Genomic DNA, 17,709 nt, shown 5'->3' on the forward strand with positions numbered 1-17,709 from the left:
AATTAAGCAAAACGAACTTTTTAGTATATTTGTAAACACTTTTATAGCTTTTATTTTTATTAAACTTAAACGTTTATGCCAATTTAATGTATCTTATATATTTTTAATGATTTATTTAGTTACGTAACGATACTTAAAGTTTTTTGCTTGATTTCATCTACATCTTGACTTTTGTTTTAATATACTATTGTAATATTAAACGACAAATAAAAGAAGCTTAAAATAATTGATCCAAGGATCTGTTGTTCGAAGAACCTTTCCGTCATCGAGCCGCACACCACGGATACCTTTTAACGTCTTGTCCATGACGAACGATAATAAACTAACATAACAGTGAAACATCTATATTAGTAAAACGTAGTGTTTTTTAACATATGTATATACGTATATAAATACGCTTAATCAAAATAAAAAAATAGAGTATATAACAAAAACTTTGAACCATTTTCCAAAAAAGACAAAACGAGTAATCTATTGTATCTATAGTTACATCCAAACAAAAACTTTCCCAGTGCAGAAAAATAAAACTAAGTAATAAAATTAAGTATAAAAATACTTCAATCATACAGAATAGTTTTGCCCTATAAGTTCTATGGTTTTTTGACATAGAAAGTGGCAACCCTGATTTAGGGAGTTACAATTAAGTATACAAAAACTTGTAAGACAAGCTTAATTTTTGAGTTAAATTTAATGATAAAACTAAACTGTATAAGTTAAACTTTGTTTATCTAATTTTTTAGTTCCCAAAATTTGCTATTAAGTTTAGTTGTATTTTGGTTAAAAAAACCTGTTGTGGTTCTATTTTAAAGTGTTATTTCTTTATAAATTACTATTAAAAATTACATTTTGTTTGTTTTGACCTATAAGTTGTTGGTTTTTACTTTAGTAACAAGACAATATAATATAGATAAGTAAAGTATAAAAATCTAAAATATAGTTAATTACCTTGAAAATGTTTAGTTATCTAACTGTGTTGTTTATAATTGTGACCTTATTATGCTTTTTTTTTTTGTTTTAGTTAAAATAGTAAAACTAAAACTAAAATATTGTTTTTATAAGGGTTTGTAAAAATTTATTCAAGTTTGTAAGCTATCCAAATAGGTTTTTTTGTTTAAATTTTTTAAGCTAAAAAGGTAAAAACTAAAGTAAAACAGTAATATTTGATCTAAGTTTTACTTTAAATTTTATAAAGACTGAATAAACTAATATAGCTTATACTTATACACTTTATTTCAGTACTATGATTTTAAATTTTAAGTAATGGAACTTACTCCCTGTGAACAAGGCGTAAGGAAAAGTGAACAATTAGAAATACCTATTGTACATCACATAGTTACAGATGAAAATGCTGGATATACCCAAGTTTGTTTAAAATTTTAAACTATCTGTTTTGAAGATATTTTTTACAGTTATACATAGTTTGTAAATGACTAACTAATGAGTTTCAATAAAAAAAGAATATAGATCTTGTTCTACAAAGAGCTTGTAGTCTGATGATCCAAGTGGTGTGGTCAAAAAATTATGTTAACTTTATACTTATAACACATTATAAAAAAAAAATTAACCCTCAAATTTAATGATTATTTAAAAGAAAATACAGGATCCAACCTCAGAGTCGTAATCAACAAATTGAGCAATTTATATTGTTTTAAAAAATACAACGTAATATCTACTTGCTATTATTTGCTTTACATGTTTTTTTTCTGAAATAAATAAGAAATTAAAACAAAATATATATTCTACTTGCTTGCTGACAAAGCATTGAAAGTACTTCAAGCAATAATGATGAGTGTAAAAAAAAAACCTTTTTTGATTTTTTTAAAGTGTTATAAATTTTTATATAATACCAATTAAGCTAAAGACAAAAAAAAACACAAAGAATAATTGACATACCTAAAGGGCGATTGAGAAACTTAAATATTGAGATATTTTTACTTATTTATTCAGTAAGCTCCTGTTTATTGATAAAAAAAAGTTATTAACTTAGTTACAGAAATACCATTAAAAGTTAAACTTTAAGTGTCTGTAATAACAAAGTATTTTTTTAACAGCCAATTTTTAAACTCACTATGCCAAAAATGTTTTATTCAAGTTCTGAAGTTTTGATACTTTTACATAATACAAATACTTATAAACTATATATGTTACGTAACTTAAAATATTAAGTATACTTTAAAATAAGCTTTTTTAGTCAAAACTTGTTGAAAACTAGTTGTTTTTTTTAAAGAAAATTAAAGAGATCAATCTAGGCAGGGCTGTAAAATTGTTATCAGATCCTCATTCTCATCATTTGGTGGACAGACATGTTAATGCTTTTCATCGAATAGCTAAAAAGTGAGTTAAATTAAGTAAACACTATACTCATGTGTAATGCAATAGAGCTACAAAACTTATATTAATTATTATAATTATAAAATTTTTAGTTACGAACTCTGTGAACTATATATTTATTTAAACTTTATCTTGTTTTGTAAAAAAAATTAAAAGTATTCAAAATGTTTTAAAACTTAATTATTGATTAAAAAATAATTTAGTTGCAATTAAGAAAAAAGATGTCATATATATTCTTAAAAGGGTGAAAAAAAGGACGTTTACAAGTTTTAATAAATACAGAATTGATATTGTTTACATTAAAAGTAAATATATTAGATTATTTTTATTTTTCAGGTATCAAAATGGTTTTCTTATGAAAGATTTGGTACAAGTTTTTAAGATTGTAAATATATGTGCAGATAAAATTTTAGAAAATGACTTGTATATTGATCCTCTTTGCAGTATGCTACAAGTGTGTAGGTGAGTTTGTTTGTATTTATTATCTCTTTTTACAAACATTTCAATTTAATTAATGTTTTAAGGTATTTTAAATTATTGCTATTATTATAAATTTTATTATTGCTATTTAAAACTAGAAAAATGTAAAGGTCAAAAAAATAAGAAAGTATGAGAAATAAAATGATGCAATGTTTCAATGATATTAAAATTATTTTTCTAAATAGTTTTCACACTATGATGAAAAAAACTCTAGTAAATAAAATTGCTCTAAAACTTTAATATTTACATGTTTAACCAAAATAATTTTTTGTACTTTTTTTGTATAGAACTTTGAATAGAGTTATGTTTTAACAACCACTATACAATTTACTTATAACATTTTACAATTAAGTTTCCCAATGTATTATATTTTTGAAGTTTTATTAAATAGACTCAAGCTACAGAGATGTGATTGAAAACAAACATGATTGCTCAAAGAGTAAATGAAAAAACTAAGTAAATTTTATAGTTATTGTACAATTGGTTTGTGAAAATTTGGTATGATAGTTCTGTACTAAAAGTTGTTTGTTTACTCAATGAATACAAACTTTTAATATTTTCTAGAGTATAATTCTACTTAATTGTATAACAGCTATACTTTGTTATACAGCATAGTTGTTCCAAGTTATATCTATGAAATGTGGTTTTGAGTAGATTAATTTTGTACATCTACTTAACAGAATGCCTTTTCTTATGGAGCAAGTGTCTGATGAAGTAACATATGAGCAAATAGTAGTTGAGTCTCTTTCACAAATGGGATATTTAATGAGAGTTCCTAACACCTTAGTCCGATTTGTGCTTACCCAAGCAGTTAATGATATATATAATGTCCCCTCAAATCAAAGTTCAATTATTAAAGAACAGGTTATTTCTAGTACTTTATAAGAACTAGGTTTGTACTTACTTTTCAGTTAAGCTATAATAAAATATTATAGTAAAGAGTAGTTGTCAATGTAACAAAATCTATATATGTATATTTTAGTCATTGTTCTTGTTTTTAGTTATCAATGGAAAAGCTTTTATCAACTTTAAAATATTCTTTAATTTAACCAAAACTATTTTTACGTTTCTAATAATCATATTTTAGATGTTTGATTGTTATAAAAACTTTTTTTTGAAAATGTTTACTGACCTGAATTCATATCATTTATATTAAATTTTATCAAAAATATCTGATTGCGTTAACATGCAGGGTTTAAAAGCTGTTTCGCAAAAGTTTCGTCGCAGTATGATTGAGATGAGTGACTTATCTGAAACTCTTGTTAAATCATTGTCTTTACTTGATGACAACGAAAATATCAAAGTAAAAGTTTTAAAACTTTTGAAGAATCTTTCTAGTAAATCATGCGGTATGATTCAATTTTATTAAAATATTTCTAAATTTTAAGCTGTATATAGCTTAGTTTAATGGCTTTTAATAAAAATATGTTGCATAATTGTTTTAAATAAAAATAATTATCTGCGAACTTTAGTTTATCTTTGTAACTATTTTAGTGCTAAGTATATATTATCAATTAAATTTTGTTTCAAATGTCTGATTTAAGATTGCTTCAGTGTTAAACAAAAGACTGTTTTGTACAATTTATTGTAATTTATTTAAAATAATAAGGTTTATAATAACCGTGGAAAGTATAAACTCCTTGCGAATCTGACTCTTACCTGTCCAGTGGTTTCTTTTGAAATCAAGCTAGCTAAAAACTAGACTGAGACCTGATTTTTGCTTATATTGTAGCTTGTAAGTCAGTTGCTACCGAAGAAACCTGCAGTTGTCAATCTACAAACGGTTTGACAAACAACTGAAGATTATTATGTTGAGACTGAATCATGAGTTTTAAACAAAACCCATGTCTCAGTCTACTGAAGGTTTGTGGTTTGCTGATTGAAAAGGCATGAACACATTTAATGTTAACTTGAGCTTGTCTCACGGCATATTATATATGTCCAGGCTTAGGCTCTGTCATACTTACACCAATGTTTTGTTCAATTAGTTAAAAAATTATATAAATTGGTTTTATATTTATTAAAAAACTAAAACATGGTGTCCTGCCAAAGACTTTTTTTAAGTCAGGCCACTTATCTAAGATAATGTATAAGTATATCAATTTATTAGTATGATACTTTGTTTGCACGGTCATGTTTTGTTTTTAAAAGGTATATTAAAATCATGTAAAATAAAATAAAATTTTTATTATTTAAATTACCAAAAACAATTTGATTAATTTTTACCAATTAAAGTGAAAAAGAAATTTGTCAAAACTATTGTTTTATATAAACTTAAAACGTTACAAAACATTATACATAAAAATGAATTTAATTTAAGTATATTGTTATTTTTATACTAGTTCAGTTTTGTTTTGAATTCATAAAGTATTACAATTATAAAGAACTTTTACTATCGTACAGTTGTAGTTACAAACAACAAACATGTAGGTTTAAAAAAAAAAAAACTTGTATTTAAAAGTTATATAAAACGACTGCGATTTAAAAAGCATTTGAATTAAGTCGCTTAATAAGTAAACTTGATAAATTTTATTGTAACACAATGACATTTTTGTACTAATTAGTCCGTTTTAATGAAACTTTTTATTTCTATAAATTATGTCATACTTGAAATTGTAAAATAAAATGTTTAAATCTTGGTTAAAAAGTACCTGTTGTATATTGATGGAACTTTTTATTATTGTACACAATGTCATTCTTGAAGTTGTAAGATATAACACATCTTGGGTATGAAGAATCTGTTGAATATTGTTTTTTAACAGTTAATTGCCGTCAAATGTTAGCAAGTCAAGCAGCTTCTGTAATATGTTTAAACTTGGTGTCATCAAATGAAATTTTAGTTTTTGAATCCGTTGGAATTTTACTCAATTTAATAGAAAACTGTGGTGATCAGGCTTCCAGCCAACTTTGTACAATTAAATGTATCAGGTTAGTAATGATGTATTTGTTATGTTCTTAAAATTTTTGTGTTGTTAAATTAATTCATATAAACTATTTATGAACCTTGAGTTTAATAAATTGTTTAGAATATTAAAAGAAAAGTTCAAAGACCTTATGAGATCATCAAGTTCAAATTATCATCGTCAATTAAGAAATGACATACTTGTAATAGTAACCATGATTGCTAGTTGTTCTGAAAATGCACCAATAACACAAACAGGTTTTATTTTGCTTTACTGAGTAAATTTTTATATTGATTTATGTAGTATGGTTGAACTTTGTTTTATTTTTAAATCACTTCATAATATAAAACTAAAAAGCATTGAGAAATGTATATTTTTTTAGTTTTATATAAAACAAAAGCTCAAAGTTGCTGCTGGGCAACTTTATAATATATACAGACAATGAACTTACTATTAAAACCGTGTTTTTTGAATTGTATTTAAACTTGAATTAATTTTAAGTATTTTTAACACTAAAAGTTTTATTTTTCTAAAATTTATACACTTGAGATGCAGTAACCTACTAGAAAAAAGTAGTACTTAAGTATTGAAACGTTTATGATTTTTAGGCCTTGCAAAAGATATAGTGTTGTTTTCAACCTTTTCTGAAGTAAAGAGTCACAACCCTTTAGTTAGAAATCTTCAACTGAATGCTGGCCATGAAGATTTTGAGTTAAAGAGACTGTTAATAAATTTCTTACAGCTGTTTAGTAAAGACCCGTCAGCTAAGCTGGTAAATAAGTGAGAGTTAATGAAAAGTAATAAGATTATAAATTTATAAAGTATAAAGTACTAAGCAAATTTGTATATGTATTTTTATATCTTGGCTATCGTAGCTAATAACTTACTATTTGATATTTTTAGAAAAAATATTTGGTTTTCAAGTACTAATTTAAGAATATTTTAACCAGTTTTATTTATTAAAATAATAATAAAAATATTTTTACTGCTCGACATTAAAAAAAAAAGTTCTTTCCTAAAATAACTATACCTTTTAAGTGAGTAAGTTTTATTGCTTTAGCTATTTCTTAACTAAAATCTTCTATGTTTTTTGAAGTCTAAATTATTTTCTTTAAATACTAAAATAGTAAACAAAAAACTGAAATTAGTTGAAATAAGTTGTTATTGAAAATGAATTTAATATTGCTGTAAAAACTTTTCTCTAAAATTCTTTTAGTTGGCTAATGTTTATAGTTATTTTTTAATTTCTAACACAAAACTTATTAAAACTTTAAAGCTTAACACACTGTCTAATTTTATAGTTATATCAAGTTTCAAACTATTTACTAAATAGATTTTTTGAAACTGGTTTTTGTTTTACTATTGTTATTATTATGGCTGTTGTTTATTGTCCAAGCGTTAGACTCGGGCAGTTAAACAAGTACTTTTGAAGAGAAAACACAAAAAAATACTCACTAAAAATAGGTTGTATTTGAAATTAAAATAAAACGATAACTTATCAAATAAAAATGAGCTAAAAAATTTAGGAAAATATATTTTTTAAAGATACTGTCAAAACATATAATACGTTTAGTCAAAATAAACTTCATTTAAAAAAGTAATCTGTTTACCAACAGTGTAAACTTTTTATTGTCTTATGCTAAATTTTTTAAATAAAACACTTACAGCTAAATACTGCAAAATTAACTAAACTCGTTTTATAGAATTTTTGACCAAGCATATTCAATAAAATTCCTGGATTAATTACATTAGTCAAAATATATTCAAAAATAATATTTAAAATTTTTGTTATTAAAATGATGTAGTAGTTTGTTGTATAAAGTTTGTTTTCAAACTTTATTTTGATACGACCCATTTTTGAATAGTAATAATTGATAAATAACCAGTGTCTTATTCAAAATATATTATTTTTAAAATATGTCGATATCGACTCTAGTTGACCTACTAGTTTCGGAACCAATGCTATAAACGGTTTTTTGGCAGGTCATGTAATAAGTTTATATAAAGTAAAATGATAGCAAGTTATACAGTATCCTTTCTTTATTACACTAACACATGTTTCTGTGTGTTAATCCGTAAACACAGAGAAACATGTGTTAGTGTAATAAAGAAAGGATACTGTATAATTTATTATTATCATATATTCCAGTGAACTTGTTTCGCTAGGATATTTTATTAACAAACGCTTAAATTTATATTTTTGAATATTTATAAATTAAAATATTAATTTGTATTTGTGTAAATAAGCTTTGATTGTAACATGATATATTATGAATTATTTATTTCTAAAATTTTGTACTTATAATGATGGCAACCTAGCTTAATAGTATAATCTACCTTGTTCAAGTCTCAAGTAAAGAGTATGCACACTTTCAGGGCTGTTTCTTGTTTTAAATTATAAACTTATTTACATTCTTTTTTTATTATGAAAATATATTAATAATTATTTATATAAATGTTCGTTTAACAGCTTTACACAGAAGGAAAAGTTATGTTATCCTTACTATCTTTTTTCAAAACCAGCTCAAATGAAACAGTTGAAATTAGACCAAAACAAATTTGGACAAAAAGTCAATTTGAAGAGCTGCAGTTGCTTGCATTTTCTACGCTGTCTGCATTAATACCCTTGCTTGTAGAAGACTACATGGATTTACAAGGGAACGTCAGATTGCTTTTAATGTTAGAATGGTGTATTTCCAACGTAAGTCTTTTTTTTTTTAATTTTGTTACTAAAAAACAATACCGATGAGTAAAGTAAAAGATATAAAATTTAAAACCAATTGAATATTTTAAATATATTTTTTTATAAAACTAAGTAAATTTAGGATATCTTAACTATCATACATCAATAACAAAAAAACTATTTTATTTTTAGCAATTGTTTTTAGAGTTATAGTTTATCTGAGTTTATAGTAACTTACTAAGAGGTATCAGTTGTTTAAAAGTAAATTGATAAAATTGTTTATATGCCGAATTAAGCAATTATTTTATTTTAGAAATACTTATAGCAAACTTTTGCTTTAATTTCCTACGTAAAATAAAGTTTTATTCGTATGTTTTAATGAAAATTTTATACATTCTTATATTTATTTGTTCGAAAAAGTCTTACGAACAAATATAAATTTAGAAAGATATTTCTAATTAAATTACTTTATTGAAGTAAAATTACAAATTTGTAATTTAGAAATAGAAAATAACTTCAAAATGACTTTAGATTTTTTGTTTGTAATTGATTGCTAATAAATTTTTCAAATATTGTAAATTTTCGTGTTTCATTAACAACTAAAGCTACAAATTAAAAATTATAAACTTTTTGCCTATAGTTTAGTGTTTAATACTAATTTTGAAAGGTTTTTACACGGACTTAAAAAAAAAAAGTTTTATAAATGTATCATACTATTTCAGAAAACAAATTATTAAGTAGAGAACTTCTTGAAAAGTTATTTTGTACTAATTAAATATATATTTAAAAAATGCTTTTACCTAAATTTCATCATATAAAATTGAATTATGTTTTGAAAAATAGTGTTTGTTATGTATATAAAACTTTTAAGTAAATGAAGGTCACGGGGGGTATGAGCATTAAAAAAAACTAATATTGACAGCTGAAAGACTAGTAAATTATAATTCAGTTTTTATAGGATATAGTGAGTTAATTTAAACTTTAAGATACAATTTATTTTAAAGTTTCCTTACAAGCGAATAAACTACAATTTTGTCTTTGTCAATTTTTTGAAAATACAGAATTTCACTCATAAATCTTATCTAATTTTTTTTTGAGCTAGAGACTCTTATATAAAAGCTTTCAGTATAAACTACAAGTTAATTTGTATAGAATTTAAAAAAGTAATTTAACTTTGAGATATTGTAATTTTTGTAAAACGTTTCCGAATTTTTCCCGGAAATTTTAAAAATCACTTGAAATCTATCTTCTCTTTAATTTTTTGAGCTAGAGACCTCAAATTTTCAGAAAGTATTCCTTATATAGTTAAACAAAATTTAATGATGCGATTTCTAAAATATTATGAAACAAATGTTTAAGATAAAAAACAAAAAAATAATAAATGGTTATTTTTAAATAAAATTTTCATATTGCAAAATTAAAAAACTACTGGATTAAATCGGTTTAAATATTAGTAATGGAGTTTTTGTTAAAATTTAAAGAAGATTGGTTAAAAAATGAAAAGAAGATTAGTTTTTAATAAATAGTCTTTTTTTCGTTTTTGGTTTGTGCTTTCCATAAGATTGCTATTGAGCACACTGACTTTGATCGCTTATATCTCAAAAGTTACTTTGCATTTTTTTAAGCGGTTAAATATGTCTCATAGCTCAGAAAAAACTCTACAAAATATGATCAATTTGTAAAAATAAAGGTGGACCCTCGTTTCCTATGCCCTTAAAAGATATCTAAAACTAGAAAACAAAAAATAAGTAAGAAATAAAGATTTTAGGTCAATAAAATAAGAAATAATAATTTCTTTTCAAATTCCTTATTTTTATTTCAACTATTATTTTTGGTAGAAATATATATTAGTTAAAATTTCTAGAAGTATGCACTAGTTAAAAACTAAAGGAAAAAAATAGTGAAATTGTAATTTTTATCGCATGTTTTAGGTTTTAATTAATAACCTACCTTACACCCCAAAAGGATATTAGCTTTTTGAAGCGTTTAAAAGTCTCTGATAGCTGAGATAAAAGTCTACAGAATATTACCGACTTGTAAAAAAGGTGGATCCTCATATGCCCTTAATACTACTTGGTTTAAAAAAGTAGCTTATTAGTTTAGTTTTAATGTGCTGGGCATATGTCAAAATAATTTAAAATTTTATTATAGTTAGATGACACAAACCAAGGTGAAAATGGTGCAAAAAATTCGTTTTTTTCTTCTACTAATACTAAGGGTAGAAAAGTATCTCAATTGAAGTACTGTTTACGCTTGCTTCGAAGTGCAGTATTTACACAAAACGAAGTTCTTTTGCAAGACCTTTGTGATCAGGGAGCATTATCCCAATTAACACGTAATACATGATTTTTTATATACTTTTAACTATTTTAGTGTGGAAATTTTAGTTTTTAGTTTTTGTAAGTTAAATTCCTTGGAATAAATATTTAAATGTTCTAGTTTGATAATTCTAATTAAATAGTTAGTAAGAATCTTGAACAAGCTTTATAAACAGAAATGCTAAAGAACAAAAAGTTGCAGTCGAGTAACCAACAAACAGAAGTTGAAATAAAATGCGATATTTTACTAATTCTGTCAGCTATGTGCGAGAGGGACATCCACCGGAAAGAATTGTTTGGATGTCAGGTCTTTTTATATTCTTTTTTATTAGTTTAAATTTCTATTTGTTTTTAAAATTGATACCTTAAGTTGTGTGAAGGTTAACATTTAAAACTGTTTTGATTAACTTCTAACATCTATAAAGTTTATTTCGGTTACTTTTTTTAAATACGAATTATAATTCAAATATTGCAGGGTACTGAAATGCTCATATCCTACTTACGTAGTATTTTGAAGACTGGAAATTTTTCCACCCTTGAGAGTGTTCACATGATTTTGATAACAATTGATTGTGTAACTTGTTGCGTTATTGGCTGCTTTGCAAACGAAGATTACTTTCTGGAAAACGAAGGAATCTTTCTTCTTTTAGACTTCATTGAAGTTTGTTTTAAATATTTTTTTTTGAAAATGTTCTTGCTTAATTATTCATTTGTATATAATAAAACCTTGCGAGAAATATGTAATTTATTTATGAAAGTTTAATTTGGCTACATAAGTATATTATTTTTAAAAAGATATTATCAAGTATTTGCTCAAAACAAACGTATACCGATGGTCTTTGTTGTTTAGAACTAAAACTTATCCTCACTTTATCAGTTTATAAATTCTGTAATATTAATTACAAGCTAAAAGTTCGTCTATAAAGAAAGAGCGCATGTAGCTGTATAAAAGTACTCAGTTATACCACCTAAATGATTTAAGTAATACCGATAAGCTATATCTAAATTTTTTGTGAAAATGACTAATAAGTTATGTCTTTATAACTTAAACTACTTTTGATCTCTCAAAATGCTTATAAATTTTATTAACATAACTATACTGAGTAAATGTGTGTAACATTAATACACAAATTAATTTAAAATTATGTATTATCTTGTAATTTATTAATATCATAATAACTGTTTTATATACACTCAGTTACTAAAACAAATTGATGATACTAAAAGAGCAAATACTTAATATATTTATTGCTTTGTTATTATTTTCAAAACTAATAGATTTTCAAAATAATCAAAATATTAATACTTTGATTTTATTCGTTGCAGAAAAACTTCAGAGCAGTTTTTTGAAACATTTGTTCTTACTATTGAATACTACATTTCTTAAGTATTTAATTTAGAAAAAGTTAAATGATTACTCCATACTTTAGAGCCAACTTTACGAGCTAAAGATTTCAAGAAGTTTTATTGACAATTTTTTTTCAATATTAGATCTTTTTTATCAAACATTAATGCAAACAGAAAGCTCCCTCGTCATTACATAACTTGATCATGACGTCACTGCTGGAACTACTTGACAATGAAAAGTCGATTGGTCACCTGAAAGCATGGCGGGGAGAAGTCGATAATGTAACTATCGGTCAGCTTATGGCGCAACTGTGGAGGGAAGAGGAAAAAATAATAGGAGTAGAAAGAGGTGAAATGGGAGTTATCGTCGACATAAAAAATCCATTAGCTGGTCAGTTATTTTTTTGTTCACCAGTTATGTAAAGTGATTTTTCTATACTTATTTTAAAATTTGTTTAAACATTTCTTTTATTATTATGAAATTTCTTAAAGTAAACTTTGGTTGATTATAACAGATTTTATTAATGTTAGTATACTTCTAAAAATTTCTTCAACTAGTTTAAATATTTTTAATGGTAACGATTACATATGTTTTTTCATATGGTTAAATATATTCAAATGTTTTTTGGTATCTAATTCACATTTATTTCAAAAACATATGTTCCTTGTATATTAAAGTAATATTTGATATTATAATAACAAGTTTTTTGTGTTTGTTGCATGTAAGTAACGTTTTTTTAGTTCTATTATCACGGTAGCCAAAAAATCTGGATTTTGACAATTTAGGCACAAAAAAAAAAGTAAAAATCTAGAATTTTAAACAATCTTTACATGAAAGTTAATGTAATTTGAATTATATACGAATTTTACCATTTAAAATGAACCTTTTTTGTATTATTTATAATTTGTTTTTTATAAAACACATTTAAAGTAGCATTGCAGTATCTTTTCAATATTTTAGTCCTATTTAATACAGTTTTTTACCTTAAATATTTTTTTTTACTAAAAGTGAACAAAAAAACTTTTACCTAACTTTTAGACTACCTGGAAAAAAATTCCGAAATACTGTTGGTAACCCTGTATTATGTAATTATATCATACTGCTTATGACGACCAGTTAATAGTTGATAAAAAATAAAATCGCACCTAAATGCAGGCTACGTACAACGCAACAGCCATATAAAACCACAACCGGTACTTTCAGTTCCTGGCAGTATAGCCGATGTCAGTGACAACTTGAGAGCAAAAATATATTTAGTTTTCAACAAAATTGGTTTCTCAGAACTACACGGCCTGAATACTGAAGATTACATCACTGTCGCCATTATTGAGAAGTATCTTGATTTCAAAGTTAGAAATACGTTGATTTCTTGATGAAATTTTTGAAAAGCTCTTTTTTCAAGTATATTGATAAAGTTATTTTATTTTTATTTCAAGATTTTAATTTTTTTATTTAATTTATAAATTATAGCTAAATTGTTTTATTAACAATTAAACTTTTTGTTAAATTTATGTTTATGAAAACAACTTTTTTTTTTCATTTAAATTTAAGTTTATCTTATATTTTAAATAAACTTTCATTCATCATATAATTGTGCAGCTAGGAGAAGTTTATTTTGAAATCTTGGAAGAATTTCGCTCAGAAGGGTTTCATCTGACGTCCACAGAGGAGGTTGCTTTCGACACCATAATGAGAGTTTATCAAGAAAAATCGCGCGGTGTCGCACTTTTGCAACGTCAACTAATTGAAGCTGAGCGACAGCAAAACTTATTTGATGAAAGAAAAGTTTACGTTGAAGTTTGTAACAGTTAAATTTTTTATAAATAGAAATAAGTTTTGAAAATTTAAGTTAATTCGGTCGAACTTTTATATAACTTATATATTAAAATATTTAGTAACATATAGTTTTATTTACTTATTTAAAAGCTGAATAAATATTGATAAAAAGTATCTTTTTGTAGAGTATGCTCACTATTACTAAGATTATTTTTTTATAATTTTTTTATATACTTTAATCATTTAGCTTTATAACCTATTGATCTAACTTTGTCTATAATTTTATTAGTAATTAATAGATAATAATTAAATTAATCAAACATTTTATGCTTAAGACTGTTTTAAAAAAATAAGTTTTACTCGTCTTAAAATTTTTCTTCAAGTTGTAATTTTTTTATTTGTAACATATAAAACTAGCACTGAAATTTAACGCTACAGACTACAAACATACTGTCATTTTTATTATAACTTATCAGGTAGATACTGTGAACTACTCGTTCCTAATCCGCGTTGAATTCCTATCCGTTCCGATCAATTTTAGTTTAAATTAATTCCCATCCAAGGTAATACCGAACAATTCCTATCCAAGCTGCTTTTCTAGCCCGTTTAGTTCCTATCCAGTTATTTTTCCACCCTTTCTATTCTTGTAAGAATTTTTTCTATTTTTATCAATTTCTCTACTAGTTTTTTCCATCCAAGTTTTTTTCCCGGTCAAGTATTATGATACGATTGATTACATAAATATATTACGTTAGTAAAATTTCAAGTAGACCTTAATTAATCGAAGATATAAAATTTACAAAGTATTAAAGTATTTGATTATATGCATATATTTATTTTTTAATTTCAGAGATAGAGTTTTCATACTATGTTACGATAAATTTTAATGTAGTACTATTTATAAATTTCAAAAGTTAGATTTCAATTGCTTTGTTTTAAAGCATATAATATAAATACATACTATGATAATTTATAAAACATAAAGTTTATTTAGTTCTGACTTAATTTTAAAGCAAACCAAGATTTATTTGGAATCCAAGTTACTATAAATTATAATAAAATTAACCGACCCTGAACCCAATAGCGTTTATTTAGCTACGTTTATATTTGATAATTTTAATATGTTTTGCTTTAAACTTTTTAATATGGCTTTATTGTTTTAAAACTCTTAAATTTGGAATTAATCAGATGTGAAGTAGTTTGGATCGGAAATGGTTGGTTGGAGATTAATTTGAATTTAAAATGATCAAATTCTTTTAAGTATATCAAATAAGTATGAATTTGGATAGGATATTTTTTTAATTGTTTTGCTTTAACTTTGTTTATAAGCTTTTCTATAATAGAGTAAATAAAGGCAGCTGTTATTGTTAGTATTAATTAAAGTATCTTATTGTTAGTTTAACGTAAGCTTTGTAACTAAAAACAAAACGAACAGCTTTCGGAAATTCATTGTCAGATGAATAATTCTAAATTACGGTGGGAAGAAAAATTAAAAAGAACATCTTCATACCAGCATTTGTTGGATAGCAAAAGAAGACAGTTGAAGAGCATTCAATCATCTCGAACGAAATCTCCAAACCGCAAGTCATCAGATTTCGAACTTCATAATACTATGATTGATTTTTTGCAAACTACAGTTAGTTCTATGTTATTTGTATGTTTTAATTACTAAAAAAAGGTTATTTGTCTAAAAATTTGTCTAGTAGTTAAGTTATATTTTATTAAATACATTCAAGCAATCACTTTGTTATATTAGAAAACAAAAATTATTCTGCTTGAATATTTTCATTCAACATATTAAAAATCATTTAAAATTTCTATACAAGCTTAAATTCAATTCCAATGTATTTTAACGATATATATTTTTGTAAATATGTTTAAACTCATTTCTAGAGGTAAATAGAACTCTGAAAAACTATCAGCTTGTAATACTGGCCACTAGTCTGCACTATCGATTCTGACATATTCTGTGTAAAAATCTCTAAAAATGCATTAAAATATATCTAAATTTAAACAAATTGTAGCTTAAAACTTGTTTTGTATGTTACTTGTATATTGTTCTGTTGTTATTCTATCATTTTATAATGTGTTCGTTATGTTTGGTTGAAGTTAGATGTAAATAATTCTGTTTGCGTACTACTTACATTTAGTTTATGCATTAGTTACTAAGTTTTAAGAAATTTAGTTTGTTTAGTAAAGTAAAATTAATTTTGGACCTATTCTTCAGCAGCAGGATATTGGTAGAGTTTCGGAATAAGACTAAGGCAGATAGTTATAATAAGTTGTTTACTAAACACTAAACCGTTTTCAGTACCCTTGTAAGCTCTTCCCGAGCCTAATAGAAGCCTTTTTAAAAGAATAACATTTATTACTTTTAATTCTAAATAAATATGTTTAGTATCTATTTCTCCTAACTTTTTTAAAATCTTATTTTTTCCTTTGCCTAGTGATCAAAAAACTTGTACTATAATTGATGGTTTTTTTTTTTAACGGATTTTAAAATACAGCTAATGATTAATTTAGTTTTAGTATAAAATACGACATTGTTTTTGAAAACGTTTTTAAAATGCTTATTAGCTATTTGGTTTTTGAGTATTATTGATGTGTAAAAATAAAAAGTGTAACCATAATAAAATAGAGTCTATAATAAAATATAAATTGTTCGTTGGTTGTTCCATAGTTTTATTTAAATTTATTCATAATATCTTTTTTTTTAACATAAAATTTGATGTTTAGTTGAAATAAACCAATTAGGTATTATTTTTTTTTAGTTTAAATACGTATAGAAAATTGTATTTGTAATTTATATACATGTCATCTATACTTTTTAGTACTACTATTTATCATGACTGACTAAAATTATTTATTACTTTTTTTTTTGTTTTCAGGACATTGTTGCATAAAAGTTCTGATTATTTTATCACTATTGTGTAGTTTTTTATTATTTTTTACATATAATGGTTATTAAAAGTAGTGTTTTCTAAAGTAAAGTCTATTGTATAGTTTTTGAATAAATAACTCAAAAGTTTCTATATAATACTAGTTTGCTTACTTAATTTTTGTAAATTTACCCTCTAAAAATTTTCTAAATTTCTTGAAATTGTTCAGTCCAATACTTAACTATTTAATTTTTTTAGTTTTTTCTAATTTGATACTTTTATTCGAAATTTTCATACCTATCTACTGTTTATAAGTTAGAAGGTATGATATAGTTTTTTTTATAAGTGATAATAACTTTTCTAGCAAATTTGATTTTTTTTTAACTGAAGTAACTATTTACAGACATTCCCCGGAAGAAGTGTTTTGATAGAAAATAAAAATAAAATTACAACAATAGAAGAATAAAACTCATATATGTGTACTATTTGTTATTCTATATAAACTATTTTTCAAACAAAATTTTTATTTGAGAACTTGTTAATCTTTTTAATAAGATAAGCATTAAAATTGGTAGTCCTTTAAACTTTAATTATTACTTTTATTTTAATTAATAAAAAAACTGTTTGTGTAATATATTGTATAAATGTTTACCTTTTTGGTATTTTAAGTAATACAGTGTTTGTTTTAATTCAGTATAGTTTATGTGTAATGATATAAAACTTTGTTTACATTAAAAATGACAAAATAATAAATATTTAAAAATATTAATAACAGCCTTTAAAAAAATATTGGTTTTTCTTAAAATATTATGATTTTTAAAATATCACCAAGTTATATTTTATATGATTTAAGGTGTTATAAATGTGATTTCACTTATGCTGTACTTTTGTTTTATTTAAATTTCTTAAATAAATGTTTATTAGTTTGAAACATAATCAATAATAAAACAGGACATGTATAAGTATACTAATTAGACTTAAATTAAAAAAA

General features: G+C 24.1%; 1 protein-coding gene across 1 annotated transcript; it reads left to right on the forward strand.

Moving 5' to 3' along the window:
• The first annotated feature begins 1,239 nt into the window (after window positions 1-1,239).
• Window positions 1,240-17,291, forward strand: LOC145843854 (cilia- and flagella-associated protein 69-like). Its single transcript, XM_082951101.1, has 17 exons — window positions 1,240-1,362; window positions 2,228-2,334; window positions 2,668-2,793; window positions 3,492-3,675; window positions 4,004-4,160; window positions 5,574-5,739; window positions 5,838-5,971; window positions 6,323-6,486; window positions 8,185-8,415; window positions 10,549-10,732; window positions 10,892-11,022; window positions 11,191-11,376; window positions 12,237-12,453; window positions 13,219-13,412; window positions 13,663-13,860; window positions 15,275-15,475; window positions 17,122-17,291. The coding sequence occupies exons 1-17, from the start codon at window positions 1,261-1,263 to the stop codon at window positions 17,182-17,184; spliced, it is 2,745 nt and encodes a 914-aa protein (XP_082807227.1). The 5' UTR covers window positions 1,240-1,260; the 3' UTR covers window positions 17,185-17,291.
• The last annotated feature ends 418 nt before the right edge of the window (window positions 17,292-17,709 follow it).

Source organism: Thalia democratica, chromosome 9, assembly GCF_965202585.1.
Source record: "Thalia democratica chromosome 9, ktThaDemo2.hap1.1, whole genome shotgun sequence".
NCBI classification, from domain to species: Eukaryota; Metazoa; Chordata; class Thaliacea; order Salpida; family Salpidae; genus Thalia; species Thalia democratica.